Source organism: Dromaius novaehollandiae, chromosome 14 (genome assembly GCF_036370855.1).
Source record: "Dromaius novaehollandiae isolate bDroNov1 chromosome 14, bDroNov1.hap1, whole genome shotgun sequence".
Taxonomy (NCBI): domain Eukaryota; kingdom Metazoa; phylum Chordata; class Aves; order Casuariiformes; family Dromaiidae; genus Dromaius; species Dromaius novaehollandiae.
Window position 1 is genome coordinate 11,908,826 of NC_088111.1, and position 17,852 is coordinate 11,926,677.

At 34.3% G+C, this 17,852-nt stretch overlaps 1 protein-coding gene across 5 annotated transcripts in view; it reads left to right on the forward strand.

The window, feature by feature from the left end:
• SNX29 (sorting nexin 29) overlaps positions 1-17,852 on the forward strand; it is a 159,678-nt gene that overhangs the window by 88,470 nt on the left and 53,356 nt on the right. For 4 of the 5 annotated variants that reach the window (XM_026096345.2, XM_026096344.2, XM_026096346.2 and 1 more), the window contains one exon: positions 13,025-13,165. The exons of the other annotated variant lie outside the window; for it this stretch is intronic. In XM_026096345.2, the coding sequence (XP_025952130.1) occupies positions 13,025-13,165 (141 nt within the window). The remainder of the gene's footprint in view (positions 1-13,024; positions 13,166-17,852) is intronic. 5 annotated transcript variants of the gene reach the window in all.

Sequence of the window (17,852 nt, forward strand, 5' to 3'; positions counted from 1 at the left end):
TAGTGTTTCATCAAAGCTGAATTTCATTTCCCTGAAATGTAAGGAGCTGTCTTACTTTAGTAGCTGTGGCACTAAGCAGGGTGAAAAGAAGAAAGAAGGGTAGAGATTTATAATAATGCACCAACTCAGAGCAACTTAGGGTGAGTAGAGAATAAAATGCCCTGGAATTATTTAAAGAATTTGAGAGAAAGATATGGCTCATGGCTTTCTGAAAAAGAGAATGGCTTCAGGGTGCATAAGCCAACAGGGTGAGTATCCCACAGTTTCCATGATGGGAGCTGAGGATGTGTCAGAGCAGTATGGGGATGGAGAGAGGGGAGGAGGGAGGGACTATACCAAGACAAGAGAGAGCACTGCAGGAGAATTAACAAATATTAGCAAATATTTTTGTCCCTTGCGAGCTTTTGTAATTATTTCTTTTTCTAAAGGAAATCATAAGGGTTTAAACTTGATACATAGAGGTGCTTATAGGAAATGCTAATCCAGATTCAATAAATACTAGGAAAATAAAAATGGAAATTCTATTTCATTTGTTTTGATACTTAATACAAAGACAAGAACGTAATTTGCATCCAATATTTGAGAGTTCCTGTTTGGTATGGGACTTCAATAGTATCATTGGAAAAAAAATTGGAAGACAGAATGAATAAGTTATCTGATTTACATGCTGGCTGGTAAGATATATTCCCTCCTTCTGCTGTTCAAAGCACCCAGAATTTTCTATTTGGAGAAAAACATATCACTTCTATCACTATACATATTTTCTGTTCTGCAGAGCATTCTCGCACTGCAATGATTTTCATGCATTGCAATGACTGTATCAGTTCAAAGTGCACATTTGTGAAAAGGTGCTAATCATTTTGGGGTATTATAAGTAATATTTCACTATCAAAAGGAGCTAATTATGTGATGCTTGGAAATCCTGCATGCTGATGCAAAGTATTTAAAAAGATGATATATAGCGTAGGCATGCTGCTTTTGTTTTTGTAGTGTCCAGAAACTTTAGTACTAATTTGATGAATAGCAAGTGAACTATGGCTACAGATACACAGTGAGCAAAAGTCTGCATATAGGTAATTGAGTTGGATAGTCCTAAAAAGCTTGACATTTTTCTGTTTAGTAGAGCAATGTTGCCATTTTTAAAGTGCGTGTTTGGTTGTGCATTCTCTCATGTATTTGACATCGTATTACTCATTTTTATGAGCTATCTTACTAAAAAATTGAAGATTAAACATAGAAACATTATAATACATTTTAGTTTATTTACTAGTGTCTGTGCAATTAAGAATATAGTTTTGTTGAGATAAAAGCTTGCTGCCTCTAATTGCTAATATCTCTCTGGTAAGTGTATGTTAGAAAAAGACACAAAAAACCTGCTTTTATTGCAGCTAAAAAGTTTCACTGTTTTGTTTTTCATTGCGCTTAAATGATTACTGCAGAAATTCTTAAATTTTACTATTTTTGAAGGGGGAACTTAACCATAAATGGAGTCTTGCAGCTGTGTCAAAATATAATTTGCATTTTGGTTCATTTCTAACATTCTGAGAAAACTTCAGAGAATTTGCCTTGGATTTATATTCCAAACAGTAAAGAAATGTAGCTGCTAATTTCTTTTTTGTGTGTACTTCCCCTTTAGATTTCTACCTTTGGTTTCCTGCATATGTTTTGAGTGCAGAAGTCATTTTGATAAAGCTTCCTAAACAGATTGAAATATGTCACTACTCTCAGAAAAGCACACTGTGAAATAGGGAGGAAAAATTTGTATATTCCAGTCCCCTGAAAATAATTAAAAAAAAATTTTTAACCAAAATCCTGTTAATTTAGGGTTTCTGAATCCTGAATAATCAAGATGTACCTTGAAGTTAAGGAAGATTGGTAAATTTTAAAGAGTTTTTACAACTTAGGAACTCAGCAATATTTATAGACAGAAAAACATCGATCAAAGCATTTTAGAATTTTGTTTATGCTAATTTATGTTGTTTTGTCACGTATTACGGTTTATATCAAGTCTACATCAAAATGCACTGTAGAAGATTGTGGGTCCTGTGCTCTTAAAGGGCTGATTATTTTATGCATTTGTAAGTCTACTGTAAACACTTGATTATAAGATCATAGTTAAAGGGAGAACAGTCAAACAATTACTAAGAAAGAGATTCTATATTTTTAGATGATATAGAATTAGCTGCTGCTTTCAATTGAATGAGAGGCAATAGTAAAATAATAATAATTGTATTTAAAGTATAAAATAGCTCTGTACTGTGAAATGAAATTGTTATACCTTATTTCTAGATAACTGTATGATTTATTTGCTTTGCTTAATTGTTTGAGATTATAGAAAGAAAATACCAGAGAATGAAAGAAAACAAATCACCATAGTCTATGAAATACTTGTCTTTTTTTATTGTACAACTTTAATTATTTGAAAATGTAGCTTATTGCTCACTTTTCTATTTTCATCTTTCACAGTCTTACATGCTATGTATGAACAGCCATGTAGCTTGTAACATTTACTTTTCATAGCATTCCTCTCACCTACTTTTAGAATTGTGAAGGTAGAGTTAGCCTCCTACAAATCATCTCTAGTTGGCTGGACTCGGTATTCTGGCAAAGAGCTAGTTTAAACTGCGCAACTGCAATCTGAGAGGAAACAAAAATTGATGTTCTTCCTAGGATGGACATCAAAAAGATTTCTGAGCCATTTCCTGTTGTATGATGTAAACTAGGAAGACATAGTTTCTGAAAAGACACTTTTAATATTCAAGTTATGGTTACTGTTTGTCTACTTTCTCAACATAAATTAGCAAGGATTAATTTCAGACCACCTCACTAGCTTCAGTACTTCAGAAAAGTCTCTCCATGCTGGGAGGGTTCCTTTATTTTTGCAGATTTGAGCTGGTGTAGTCAACAATTTTTTTTAGTCAAGTTTCCTTAGCATAAACCAGCTTCCAGAAGCTCAATTGCTAGTCCCTGAAGCATCACTGCTAGAAATCATGTATACTGCTATGGAAATATTCACTAAATGATTTGGATCAGAGTGAGTGAGTAATGGAATTATTATTATTATTATCATCATCATCATCATCATCATCATCATCATCATCATCATTGTAAACCAATACATGGAAAACAGGAAAAAGTAACAGTTACAGAGAAGCTCATCCCAGAACGTCTGCGCCTCCCATTAAAATGAATGAATGCTCTCCCTTCCGCAGAAAGACTGTTCTGTCATTTTGCTCAGATTATGTTAACAAAACTCTGCAGAAGTACAATCAGTTTTGTTTGTGCAAATATTTTGGGTTATAAGAGTCTTGTTATCGAGTATTAAGTTGTTAATTAGCTGGGAATTGTTGCATGAGATACTAATTTTTAAGAATATTTCAGTTTTCTATAACATGTATAACACCAGAAAGAATTGTTTCTACAGCTGTTACGTCCTGGTAGTGTCTAAATAGAATCTGCCAGTAGTCTCATCTATAGTTTTATGGTCTTCATATTTGTGCAGTTTGGTGTTGCTAAGAATTGTGCTTATAATGAAAAAACAAAATGTATAAACCCAACTAACCATCCAGAAACACTTTGCCCTTCCCCAGTAAGAATTTATGATGAACAGTTCATTTATTAACTGTATAATTTAATTTTTCTGCATACACAAATACAGCATTTGTGAAAATTTTTGAAAACTACTAATGAAATAATGAATTATTCACACCTTCTACTATTAGGAAAACCAAGTGGATTGGAATGTGGCTTATGCCTTAATGGTAGAAGAACAACTGAGATTTATTCTTAAGAAATTGTTTGTCAATATTGCAACACTTAACCTAAAACATAAGCCTTTATTTTTAGATTTGTACATTAATTTTATTGCTATTCTTGACCCTTACAAATATGGTGCCTGGAGTGAGTGGTGTAAAAGTCTAGTACTTCAGAAAGTAAAATGTTAAAACTTTCCTGCATCCTGAAACTGTGCGTGAAGTCACAAAAAATATGAAATGTAATCAAATTAGAATTTTTTTTTAACAGTATTTACAGCCTTTTAAAAATGGAAGTACTTTCACTTAAGCTTTACTGCATAAATGCAGGAGTAACTCTACACTCTTAGTAAAACTTTGTTGTAATGCCCTCAGATAAGCTGCACAATATACTTCTTGCAAATGAAGACATACATAAACTCAGTAATCGTCTTAGAGAATCAGTAGAGAAATTCTGTTGTTGTTAATGAGAGTTTTGCTTTATAGTTCAGAGCACTGAAATTCAGGCCTCTTAGATTTCTTTGACAGTTTTATTCATGATTTTCTTGCCCAATTCACTATGAGAAGCTTATAGTGGAGGCAATAAAAATGGTAAACTGGGGTAGGTAGTTGAAGAAAACTTTTAATCCAGATGAGTTCTTGTCTCCTGTTACTACCTCCAGCTCTCTGTAATTCTGAACTGGACTGTGAGAAGAACAGGTTTTTGCTTGTTGCCTACCCACAGCTGTGGCAAAAGAGGATGTCTTTTTATGATGCTGTTTAATGGAGTACTTGTTTAAGAATGAAAAGGAATTTTTCCTTGTTAAGATTAGTAAGAGACAGGGGGATTTTTTTGTCTTTTGTTTTCCCTCTTGCAACACAAGTAAGTTACAATAGGGTTAAAATATTTTAAAAGATAATTTTAAGACATTAAACATACTAATTTTTTGCAGTTTGCACCTGGTATGGAATTATTATTGTTTTATGATTATCTAATACAATATATAGTTATTTAAATGGACTATTTGAAAGGCAAGAGGTAAAGGAGATGTTTAGTTTTGCTGGTGGATTCTGACTATAAAAGGGGAAATGCTGAAATGCTTGCAGTTTCAGCTTCCTCCATATCATCATCTTGCATGGTTTCTATTGGCTTTTCTTGCCCAACAAGGTGACAGAACAAGTGTATTGGCAATGGAAGTCAAAAGGATCAGTCTGCTCTATGTAACTTTTCTTTGTTTTGAACTGTTTTATGCTGCCTGGAAAGCAAAAAGACAGAACTAAGTATATAACATCTCCCTCCCTGTGCAGTCACTTCCTCCATCCTCCCCCCAAACAGTGTTCAAATTTAGTTTTAGAAGAATGGCATAAAATCCATTTAAGGACTGTCATTCATTGAATGGTTTATCCTGCTGAGTGCTAGCAATATGCTTCTTAAGATATGTGTTCTGTTATGATGGGCAGGTCTGATTATTAATTTCTTATCCTTTTTTATCTTAATCTGTTCCATCTGAACAGATATTCCTCTACATCTCATCTTACAGGAACATTTTATAGCTTTTTTTACCAAGAATGAAACTCTAGCAGAAATTGTAGCATCCCTACTAATTTGTGTTTATTTTCCTCTTTCTTGCTGTACTGAATATTAAAGTGTAAAGATAAAACTATGGGCCAGCAAGACTCCAAAATTATTTGAAGTATTAATTAAATGTAAAGGAAAACTTTCATTAGTCAATGGAAATAGCTCAGCTGAATTCATATTAGGAAAATGGTGCCAGTTTGCTGGGTGTGTTTTTGTTTTCATGATGATTTAGGTCCTCTCTACCAAAGTGGTTTCTGATTTTTCTGTTTGCTATCACAGGCTTGGGCATTGATTTGAAAGGCGTATGTAACAAACAACAGGATCTCCAGAAAATCCAGCTTTAGTAGGGACGAAAAGAAATTAGAAATATGGTAATGAAGATGTGACATTATAATTGCTACAAAAGCCATGTTTTTGGGGGGGAGGGGTTTGGTTTCTCTCATTTTATTTTATTTATTTTTTTTTGATGAGGTATAGTCAGGCACTTCCTAGTGTTAGGAAGAGAAGACATGGTAGTTGTGGCAAGTGTCACACCAGCTTCATTAATGTAGATGAGCTCTTTTGCATTCCCTGTGTTGCCTGTCACTTTTTTTTTTTTCTTTTGTGCTCGTAAGAAGAACTGTGACCTTGCACAGTACAGGATCGATTCTTTTCAAACTTTCTCAGTATTTGTTGTGTCCTTTGAAGTGTTCTGCTCTTGGAGTTCTCTTGCATTTTGCGCCATTGAATTTTCTATGCAGTACATCAGAGCTTGCTGCATACCTTCCCATAAGCATTATTCTCTCGTCTTGTGACATTTTTCTTGCTTCTGGAATGGGAGAACAACTGACATGGACTTTAACTCTAGCAACTTTATATTTTTGGAGCACCCATCTACAAAGTTCTCTGATGGCTAGAATCTGTTTTTCATTATGTCTTCAGATCATCCTATCAGGAAATGTGAACCATATTTCTAAGGAAGATTCAGAAATAACTTGATTTAGGGAAATTCTTACCTGATGCTTAATCTGGCATCTCTGCATGTCTTGTGCAATCTTTGTAGTATCCCATTCAGTGTCTCTTCCTACCTGTTTTGCTCCAGAGAGAGAGACAGACAAAACAGAAACGTGGAATAAATGTATGCATCCGGAGGAAAACCCACCTGCGTGAAGCTTCTACAGCTTTGAAAGAGTTGAGATTATAATAATTTAATCAGTCAGGGCACATGGGGCCCTGGAGGAAGTTGGAATTCTGGCCTTTGTCCTTTCTTCTCTTCAGATTTCTGTACATAAGTGGTGGGAAACTGTGCCAATAGTTAGTAATCTGTTACTGGTATGTGTTAACAGCATTTTTCACTTAGCAGTGCTTAAAGATTCCTAAACCTATTAGAGAAACTTGGAGTTCATAAAACTAAGCTTTTAGTTCACGAGAATAGGGTTTATTAATTTCAGTATAGAATCATTAATCTAGTGCTTTCAAATTAGTTCTCAGAAGTTTTTAGGCATTTCAGTAATCAAGTTATCGGGTAGTTGGCTGAAAAACAAAGCATTCTTAAATTATTAGCTGTTTGTCTTCAAATCTTTGACTTCAGTCATGTTTGTGATGAGAAAATAACAGATTAATTCATTAAATGTACTTACTAATGGAAATTTTTTTCAGCTGTTGTAAGTCATAGCTACAAAGAGAGGTCACTAGTCAGTCTTTATATGGGAGAACTAATTGGAAAGTGCTCCTAAATTACAAACAAAACTTACTTATTTGGTTTTTGATGTACAAGAGAATATTGAAGTGAAATCTTTTTGTCTACAATCAAATAACCATTCTGGGAGTGATTTTATTTTGCTCTGTAAGTGGATTCTTTGCCTTGAATATTACTTAATTGGTTTAGGAAATGGATCATTTTAGGAAAACATGAGCATTTGGAAGGAAATGTAGTGATTTGAAATTGATTTTTAAATTGATCAAGAAATGAGCCTGAGCATTGTCCTTTAAACTTTTTAGAACGTCATGGTAGAATATCGTTCTGTAACTTCATTTAGAGTTTTTTCAGTAGTAGAAAGCAGTGTCCCTCTAAGGTACAGCATGGTAATTTGGGACAAGCATAGACAGAAGGCTGATTTTAAACTATTTCAATGAAGAGAATTATTAATACAGTTTAGCATTCATGTATTCAGCAGGCTTCCCATCATTACTCACCTTGTCTCCTTCATGCCTGACAAACTCTCCGTAGCTGATTTGAATATCACCTGCAGCCTAGCCTACATCTTTTGTCACATCCTGTGATTCATCCCTTATCTCCCACACCTGTTTTTCCCCAATCCCCCGTATTTTACTCCCTGTTGTCATTCGCTTTCTTCAGAATTCCTGTTCTAAAAATCTGTGCATCTCCATTTTCCCTGCATGCCCCTTATTTCAGAACCTGCTTCCCTCTGACCTTGCTATACAGATTCAGTATGCTCCACCATCCTCCCCACCCCCCCAAGTAAATTATGCAGTTTGTCTACATTTGAGATTGTACTGGGATGGGTGGAAGAGCTGATGTGATTGGGATAGGAGTAGGAGAGTCTGCTGAACTTGCTTTCTTTGATTCCTACCTGGGTAATTACAGAGTGGTGGAATGCTTTTGCAACCAGAGTAATGGATTTCTGTATTTGTTCATGCCTTCAGTTTTCAGTTTTTCATCAAAGTAAGGATTTTTTTAAAACTCTTGATTACTAATATGTTTTTGGAATGATTAAGATTTGATATTAAAAGCTATTGTGGTAGAAACAGAGGAAATTAAGTAGAGTGCCAAGAGTGCTTTGCGTGGCCAGTTTTAATTCTAATAAATTTACTGTTTTGCAGATTCTCTAGTTTTCTTGATTACAACTTTAGTTTACAATCTAGACCAAGTCATATTCATTGTGAAGAAATACTCTTTATTAAAAAAAATAATACTTAACATTAAAATGATAAATTGTTTTCTTCTTGTCATTTCTCTATGGTTTATAAATGATGATTCCTTTTCTGAGACTGACCTCTCATACAGTGGCTGTTCCCAAGTGGCTGTGAACAAACGGCCCTTGGCACAGGAAGGACCGCTGAGCTCGGAACCTAGTTCTAGATCTGTCAGAGGCTTCTTGAGCAAATTACAAGGAGGTTTTTTTTTTCTGTCTCAATTTTTCCATCTTGTAAACTTTGATAATGCTTCTGCTTCACTTGGGTAGCTGTGCAGTGCTTCGAAATCAAAGTAATAGGAGTTATAGAAATTTTTAAATAACAGAGGCAATTTGGGGAGAGAATCCTGGGTAGCTTCTAGAGAAAAATATATTTTTTTTGAGGTATTGATGGTGTCTCCCTTTGCAATAAGGGTTAAAGAAGACTGATCATGTAGTAAAATATTACTGAAATCTTGAATTGCTTCACTTGCTCAGAAATCAAGGATCATCCTCATAGCTTCTTTTTAGCTTCTCCTATATTTAGCAGCTACAGATTACATTGATTTACTGTTAAAAGACCGTGAATGAAATTGTGGATACTTTGAAGACAATGGCAATGGTCCCATTGACTTTTAAGAGAAGTTCAAACCATGCCTCTCAAGACGATTGCTTTATTAGTATTTCAAAATGTTGTCTATAAAGATAATTGTTCCCTGTTCTTCCTTTACTTTTGTTGCATGATCTGTATTTTATTTACACAAAGATAACTACCTGTATGCTTTATATGACCAGAACAAGTTTTCCAAAGTTTTACCTTTAGGATTTACTTTGATTTCCCAACTGAGTTTGTATTAAGTGTCTTGAAATACCTTGGCTTGTGAATAGTATTCCCCGTTGAGATAATAAAGCTGTAAATATGTGTACTAAATCATGAATTTTAGTATGCCTTTCAATGTCGATTATACGATAATCAGTAAGTTCAATATGACTTGGGGCTCCAAACGTTGGATTTTCATGTCTTACAGTCTAAGTAAAATCAATACTTGTGTACTTGAAACAACAGCAAGACATTCTGTAACATTTTTATCTAAGAAATTAACCTACGTTTTTGCAGTCCTTAGAGATTTCAATTACAGTGTACTGGTTTCCTTAATTAGTTAACTATGGGTTACAGCTTAACAGGTAATATTGAACTGCATGATTCACCAAATCACAAGTGCAAAGATAACTGTTTAGTTAAATTAGGATTTCCATATCAAATAACTTGGTTAAAATAATTTAAGATCTTTTTCTTTTTTCTTTCTTTTTTTTTTTTTTTTGGTAGGGAGGCTGAATCAAATATAAGTCTTAGGAATGTATACTAATTTTCAAACAGAATATGCTGCTTGACACTAGGGAGGGATGTTAGAGCTGAGTGCATAAAAGTATTTAAAATAGTTTTCACTATGTTGAATGAATTTTGTCTTACCCTAACAGTTTGCTTTTCTTTAGACTCTTACTGAAATTATGCAAAACACTTGCATTCCATATTTTATTTCTTCAGAGATATATTTCATTGCTAAAACTGATGGTCTTGTAGGTACGAAGTTGTCTCTATCCCTGGCTTTATTTTCAAAATGGAAAAGAAATCTAAATACTTCCTGTAGAATTATTATGGTAGTTCCACCATTACACTATCTAAATTCCTGTTGCCAAAACCAGTTGCGTTTTTGTTTACATGTGCACACAGGAACTCATTTGGACGATACTCCGAACACCTCATGTTCTTAGGTGTGCCAGCTTTGGAACTGTGGTATTCATTTTCTCTTCATCATCATCAAAAATGATTAAATGATTTACAGTGGTAACCAAGCACTTCAGTTTTAATCCAGTAGAATCTGGTATTATAATATCTCACTATAGGAAATATTCATAACTTGTTAGAAGTTATATGGTGTCTGTTAGAAAATCTTGTATTTTGTTAGTGATGACTGTCCTCTGAAGTCTTGTTCAAAATTGTCTGTTTCTGGTGACGTCTTCTTGATTTCAAGTGGGAAGCGTTTTTCTTTAAAATTTCACTGTTTTATGGATAACATGCAAAATAATTTCTCAAAATTGGTAGTCTTCTCCCAGAATGAATTGGGGGAATCCTTACTGTAACAGTGCCTCCAAACAATAGTGCTTGGGATCAGTGGCACAAAGTCCAGCTGGAGGCAAGTCCCCAGAGGTATGCCCTGGTCATCGATACTGGGTTTGATATTGTTTAACGTGTTCATTAATGAGCTAGACTCTGGATAGAGCCTTCTCACCTTCAACAAGTCTGCAAACGATACAAAACTGGGAAGAATGGTTGATAGACCAGATGGGTGTGCTGCTATTGAGAAGGTCCTTGACAGGCTGGAGAAATGGGCTGATAGGAACTTCATGAAGTTCAAAGAAAAGAAATGCCAAGTCCTGCATCAAGGGAAGAATAAGCCCATGCACCAGTACGTGCTGGGGACTGACAGCTTGGAAAGCAGCTTGGATATGGGGAGTCCTGTCGTGATGGACACCAAATGAAACATGGGCCAGCAATGCACCGTTGTGGCAAAGAACGCTGCCAGCATCCTAGGCATTAGGAATAGCATTGCTAGTAGGTCAAGGGAAGTGGAGCGAGTCCAGCAAAGGGCCACAATAATTATTTAAGGCATCTCTCATACGAGGAGAGGCTGAGAGAGCTGGGACTGTTTAGCCTGGAGAAGAGAAGGCTTGGGGGAGTCTTATCCATGTGTATAAATACCTGATGGGAGGGAGTAAATCAGACAAAACCAGACTCTTCTCAGTGGTGCCTAATGACAGGATGAGAAGTGGGCACAACTTGAAATACAGGAAATTCCATTTAAATACAAGAAAAACTTTTTTTTACTCTAAGGGTGATTGAACACTGGGAGCAAGTTGCCCAGAGAAGTTGTGGAGTTTCCTTCCTTGGAGATGGTCAAAAGACAACTGGACACGGTCCTGAGCAACTTGCTTTGAGAAGAGGGGGTGATCTCTAGAGGTCCCTTCCAAGCTCAACTATTTTGTGACTTTTGAATATGTGAACTATTTTGTGAATTTGGATGAAATAATAAAGAGTAGGTCCTACAGTCAGGCAGCTCTGTAGCTTTGCTAGCTGCTAAGCATGCTGAAAATCACGCCAGCTATACATGAAGCGAATCTATTGTTTTAGAATATTTAGTTGGTATATTTTTGCTGTTGTTCTGCTTGTTCTTATTTCCTCTATAGGTCTTGAGCCTTTTTTCCTTTGAGGAAATGAGGCTTATGCTATTTGTCTTTCTTGCCCATAGAAGTTAATCTTTGTTTTTTTCAGTCTTTAAAAGCTTCTGTTTTTATTGAAGACTTTGACTCCGACTACAAGGTCCTTACACCGATAGGTCAGTTTCAAGCATATTGGGTAGAGAATTAGGGATTTCAAAGGTAATTACTTGCCTATCATTTTTGTGAACAGGTGTCTGTAGAGATAAGAGGAATTCTTAACAAGCCCCAAGCAAAGAAAGGCTGTATAAGCTACTTTTGTGGGAGAAAGCATTCAGTAGACATGACTGGATCTCCTCTCAAATACTGTGAGTCCTTAGTAAAAGTTTGCTTTTTTTCTAGGACTCAGCAAATCTGGAGGAGAAAGACCTTATGACTGTCTCAGTCAGCATGAAAAGCTTCAATTCAGAGTTGGAATCAACCATATTGAAATCCAAATGTCATTAGTTCTTATACTCAGGAAAATACAATTGTATTGCCCACTCTCTGTGCAATGGTCACTAGCATTGCTTTTTTAGATAAGCATTTTCCTGGTACTCAGCTTACAATTTAATTTACTGCTTTTGGATGGAGAACAAAGGCAGTGTTGTGCCATCAATTCTAGATCACTAATACCTTTAAAAAGGGGGGGGGTGAGGGGGGAGAGAGAATGAGGTATTACTGAAAACACCTAGAAAAAGATCATGCAATCAAAGATTCCAGACCTTGAGTTTTGCTGCTTGGTTTGTTGTTTCTGAGCTATGCTGTTCCTCCATTCTTTTAAACTCACAGTTTAAAGGTGTGAGGAAAGGTTTTTCCCTAGTAATGCACGAAATCTTAGCGTTCTGTGAGTACGTTACTTCTGTATGAAGTTTTCCTAGAGAAAATGGTTATTTATCATATAATTGGTAATATGCTCATGAAATAATTGTGGCAAAAAAAAAAAACAGAATTGCAAAGTCTACAGCTCTGTTAAATTATATTTAATGCTGTATGCAAGCAAAAAGAATTAACTGCGTTTATTTTCCAAACAATAACATTTCTGGTTAATTTTACAAATATGCTTTTTTAGAAAGTAAATTAAGATTCAAAATTTGCTTTTGGATAGAAGTATGTTTTGCAATTCTGATGCTACAGAGCTAATTTACAAAGTTGCAAAACTGTATTGAATACATAGAAAGCAGTTTTTTAGTGGTATTAAATTATCTCTTTTCTTTGGTTGCTGGCCAGTAGAATATGCTGGAAACCATGGTAATGAAAAGCCCTACCACTGTTGTCCCAGAATCTTGTTATGATGAGGAAGATAAGTTTGTCTTGATAATATAATAAGAAAGAATGAAAGAAGGGGAGGGAAGGAGGGAGAGAATTAGATTAATGACCTGTTGAACAGAAACAGTAAATGCACAAACACAGATGTTTCTATGGATAACTGATCATGAAACTCCTGGTACCATTGCATCATAAAGGTGAAGGTGTTATGCTGTGAGCTTTAAAGAATAAAAGAGACAAAATTAATTCAACAATTTGTCTTTAAATTATTTCTTTCTTTGTCTATTGTTTGGCAGGTTTATATTAGAATAAAGGATGATGAATGGAATGTGTATCGAAGATATGCAGAGTTCAGAAGCTTGCATCATAAATTACAGAATAAATACCAGCAAGTGAGGACTTTTAACTTTCCACCAAAAAAGGCCATTGGAAACAAGGTACCTAAAAGAATACCTAATACCAGTAAGGGTTGAGGAGGAGTTTAAAAAAAAAAAAAAAAAGTTGCCTACACACAAAAGAAAGAGGTGGTTATCATAAAAAAAAAATTTTTTACACCTGCTAGGCAATACCTATTATTTTTATACAGACTTTCTCCTCATCAGCTGCAGGCTCATTTATTGTGTAATTATTGCACTGACTCTTGCACTCACTGAAAGAAAACTGTTTATTAAATGACATACTGATGACATACACAGTAGACAAATACACAGAACCCAAAATACTGTACTTAAAAGCTGTGTATAGAAGATGGAATCTCTACTCCATTCTTTTCAATAAATGCCAACAATTAACACCACTCAGGGATTCCTGCAATGTTACTATAAACTATAAAAGTTATCTATCTAAATTCCTTAAATTTCCTGTGCTGTTCACCAGTTATTTTAAATTCTTTGAACAAGTTTTTTAAAAGTATTTCAGTGCATAATTCCCAAAATCTGGGTCTTTGCGTGTCTTAGTTCTCCATCTGTAATTGCTATTTTCTGTTAATGTCTTATCCCCTCTATCCCAGCTTCTGATTGATTGAATAATTTTTAATATAGTGTTGCAGCCTTGGTAACTATTCATTCTTATTCCTTTATTTTTTTAATCCACTAAGTTATTCCTTTCACTGCTATTTCATCGTAACGGTATTTATCAGTTTCTATGATACATTTGCAATTTAATACACGTAAGCAATCAGTTTATCAGTTTCTCACCTATATAGATAATCCACTCTGTAGACTAAATGATTTGATTTTTTTTGTAATTAGTGAATCTAGATATTTTACTGAAAGTAGTAGATTTTAACAAGCAATTGAGAGTAGCTGCCATGTAGTTGTCATTCTGATCTTTTAACTTTATTGTCTAATGATAGTTCTTTAATTCCTTTTCTCTTTTATTAAGATATTGTTTTCCTTAAACACACATTGGCTAAGGCTCACAGCAGTTTTGGAAAATTTTTAAAACTTTACATTATTTTGGGGAACAGTGTGAATATTAGAGGCTGTTTTGAAAAAAGTGTGTATGCACACACGTGTATGTACATATTTTATGATTCCATAACTTATTCATATGTATTAGTTAAGAACACAGTATACCAGCACTTGATTATTTGCTTCGATGTTAATTTGTTAGCATTCCCCTATTAAACTGAAAAGAATAAAAATAAAATGCCAATTTTGGGGTTATTTTTATTTTAAAAAATAATTCTGAATAAGAAAAAGTAGGTGTTAGCATTCTGAAAGCTCGGGCTATTTATCTGTTGTAGCTTCAGACAAATTACAAACAGTAAAACTGTTGTTAGTACTCAAAAGACACTGAAAAAGAAAATGTCACTAGCAAAAAAGGTTATGTAATCCTTAATCACTGAAACTTTAAAATGTTTAAGAGCTTAAGTTAAAGGTTAAATATCTGCAATATACATCATGAATCTAGTAAGGACTGAGAAGAAATGTAATCAGAGTAATTCATCTTTACAGTCAAGGAGCAATCCCAAAAATTTAGTTAACTAACATCAGTAAAATATTTGAGATTCAAATCATGCTTATGACTTAAACTTACATTCTAAACCACTGAGTACTTAAATCATCATTCCTAACATTAACTGAATTTGATTCCTTCTGTGTTGGATTTTATGGTTTTTGTTCTTTTCATTTATGTGCCTTAATATCATTGGTTCTTGTCTTAAACATCTAAAAAGTAATAATTATAGTGAACAGTTTTAATGATTAAAAAGAGGCTGAAATAATGAGTAAGATACTTGCCAAAAGATCTTCATATTTCATATCTTCATGACATGTTTGGCTTATGACCACATTATTACTTGCGTTGGTAAAATGTCAGGATCATTCTATTTTAATTTCTCTTGCAACTTTGTGTAGGGAAGGAAAATCACCATTGCTAATTCATATGAAGTAATATGAAATTCCCCCCCAAAGAGGAAAAAATCAAGTTTACAAATTCCTTAATGGCATTCAAATTTAAGTGAATAATGATTGTGAATGTTTAAAGGTAGTAACTCTGATCTGAATTCAAATAATTTCCCCAAGGCTCCCATAAAAATGAGTAGATGAGCTTGGCACACATGATAGGAAGTAAGAAGTAGTGTAAATAATTTAGAATAAGAAGAGGTGATGTATGTATATATGGAATTTATCAATAAAATCTGTAGCTCTGTTTACTTGACATAAAATCCAGAGTTAATATACTTGCTGACTGGCTATAAAGTACCAAATGAAAGTGCTTATAGAATTTTTTCTGCTTTTTCATGTATTAGAAGATTATACATTTTTTTCATTCCTTTTCTACTGGATAATTTTATAATAGAAATAATGTATTTTCTTCTATGTTACATAACCGATTTTCCTTTTTGAAGTGGTGGAGTATCAGTCACTTCAGTAAATTATAAAAATCTTTTTTTGAGCTTTTTGATATTCTTTCATCCTTAATTATTTTAAATACTAATTGAATTATAACTTCAGTTGTACAATTGAAACATAAAACATTAACAGTTGAGCAACTCTTTAGAAAATTTATATTGCATTTTCATTCGGTGCTTTAGCTGTGCTTAAATTTTGCCTTAATTGTGCATAAAACCGCGATCATTTTGTCTCATATCAGATGCTTAGAAAAAGTAACTGTTCTTTACAGTAAGAAATGGATGCTATCCATTTTACTCCCTGAAAAGTATTGTGAGGACACATATGCCAGTTGTGTGCTTGGCATTCATCAGTAGTTATGCTTCTGGAAACCTGCTGCAAGTCATGTAATGGTGTTTTTACCTCAGCTTTCCAAGGGTTTACCTCAATATATCACACAGGAGCTTATTTCGCAGCATATTGCATAGGCAAATTCTTGTCCTTTAAACAATGCCGTTATCAGTGCCATGTTGTGGTATGTATGGCATTCAGGATTATTGCATGTTTTTGTGCAATAAGATAGATCATGCTTCATGAACAATGATCCTATAGATGCAGCAGAAATAGTAGCCCCTTGGAAAACATTGCACTCTCTGACTGCCTGAGATGGGTTAATTGGCTTGAGATGACACTCATTTTCATGCTAGAGAAAGTTGAAGTAATGGGAAGATCTAAAATTTCAGTTTTAAAATCAAATAATTCATGTAGGAATATCTGTCTTGGAATTACATAAACCTTTGAGTTTGGGATGAGGGTGCTGTGCAGAATCTTATAGGTTAAAATGTTTGGTAATAAGCATTGAAAGAGATTTTTTTTTTTTGTTTTTTAACTCTTCGGTGGCTACCAAAGCATGTTTTCCTGTAGGTGTCCTGATAGATTTCAGCAGAAATTCTCTCTCTCTGATACTGTTTTTAATAGAATTGCAGCTGTCTTTCTGTTTCCAGATTAATCAATATGATCTCAAATCAGTGCCTGAAGAACGGTTTCTGTCGCTAAATTCTGCTAGCAAAAGCATCTCTATTCAGTTTAGGTCAGTCTATAATTTTGATGTCCTTTACAGATCTGTATATTGTTAGGTGCCCAAATAGCGTATAGATAAAACATATTCCTCCACTTGGTAACGGCTAAAAGCTGACTCTTTTATAAGTTTTGGCAAATGTTGCATGCTTTTATTTCCTTCAGGTCTGTACCTGAATTATGTTATTCATTGCACATCTTCAATACACTGCACTTGGCACTGTGATGCTAATTAAGATGATATGCTTCTTGTAAATGTTAGTGGCACTAAAAGAGGCTTTACTGTAACCAGTACCTCCCTTGATGCCTGCACTGAATTTGTTGTTCAGTTATATGCCTCAGATTTAGGGAACTTCCAAGACCACAAAGAGGACACCACGTTCTAGGGAATGACTTTGAACCAATGGTGCAAAAAGTCACAAAACACTATCCAGTAGGTTGCTATGCAAAATACTGGAGGACTGATGAGGGAATTTGCCCAAAGGACAGTCACGTAGAAAAAAAACTATAGAGTGCTATTAATTTTCCTGCCTACTACAGTAGAAATCAGGGAGATCATGTTCAAATGAAAAGTTAGAGTTTGACACAGACAAAATGCAAAAAGAAAGCAGCATTTTAACTGAATGAGAGTTTTTAAAAATGAGAAAATCTAATGTTTATTATTGCTGATACAGTTTCATCAGTAGTAGTGAAATGTGAAATATTGAACAATCATAAAACAATAGATTAAGAATCTAATATTATTAATTATTCTAATTATCATGTTTTTTATGCATTTGTACCTTTCACTTGTTTGGCTTAAGTCAAGACAATTTATCTTAGTTTGTTTTTGATCTTTCAACAAATTTATGTATCTAGGGCTAGAAGCTAGCTTTAAACTTGAGAAACATGAGTCTAAAGTGCAGAAAACTGTCATAATATGGTCACCTATTAGTAGAAAGTGAACAAGGAAGAGGAAAGAGTTCTACTTCTGACAAGTAATCTTTCAGTTACAAAGAAGAGTGTATTTGGCTTTCAGGTTGGTAACTTTATTTTCAGGATCTCAGTTTAAACATTTGGACGTAGCAAGGTAGAGCTAATGAAAAGCAGTAAGAAAGCTAATTTGACTTAAATGTTGTTCTGAATCAAATCAGAATAGTTAATTACTAATGTGCGTAATTTGACAGGAAATGATAAGAGTAATGCTTATACACATACTAAGTTTCTTATT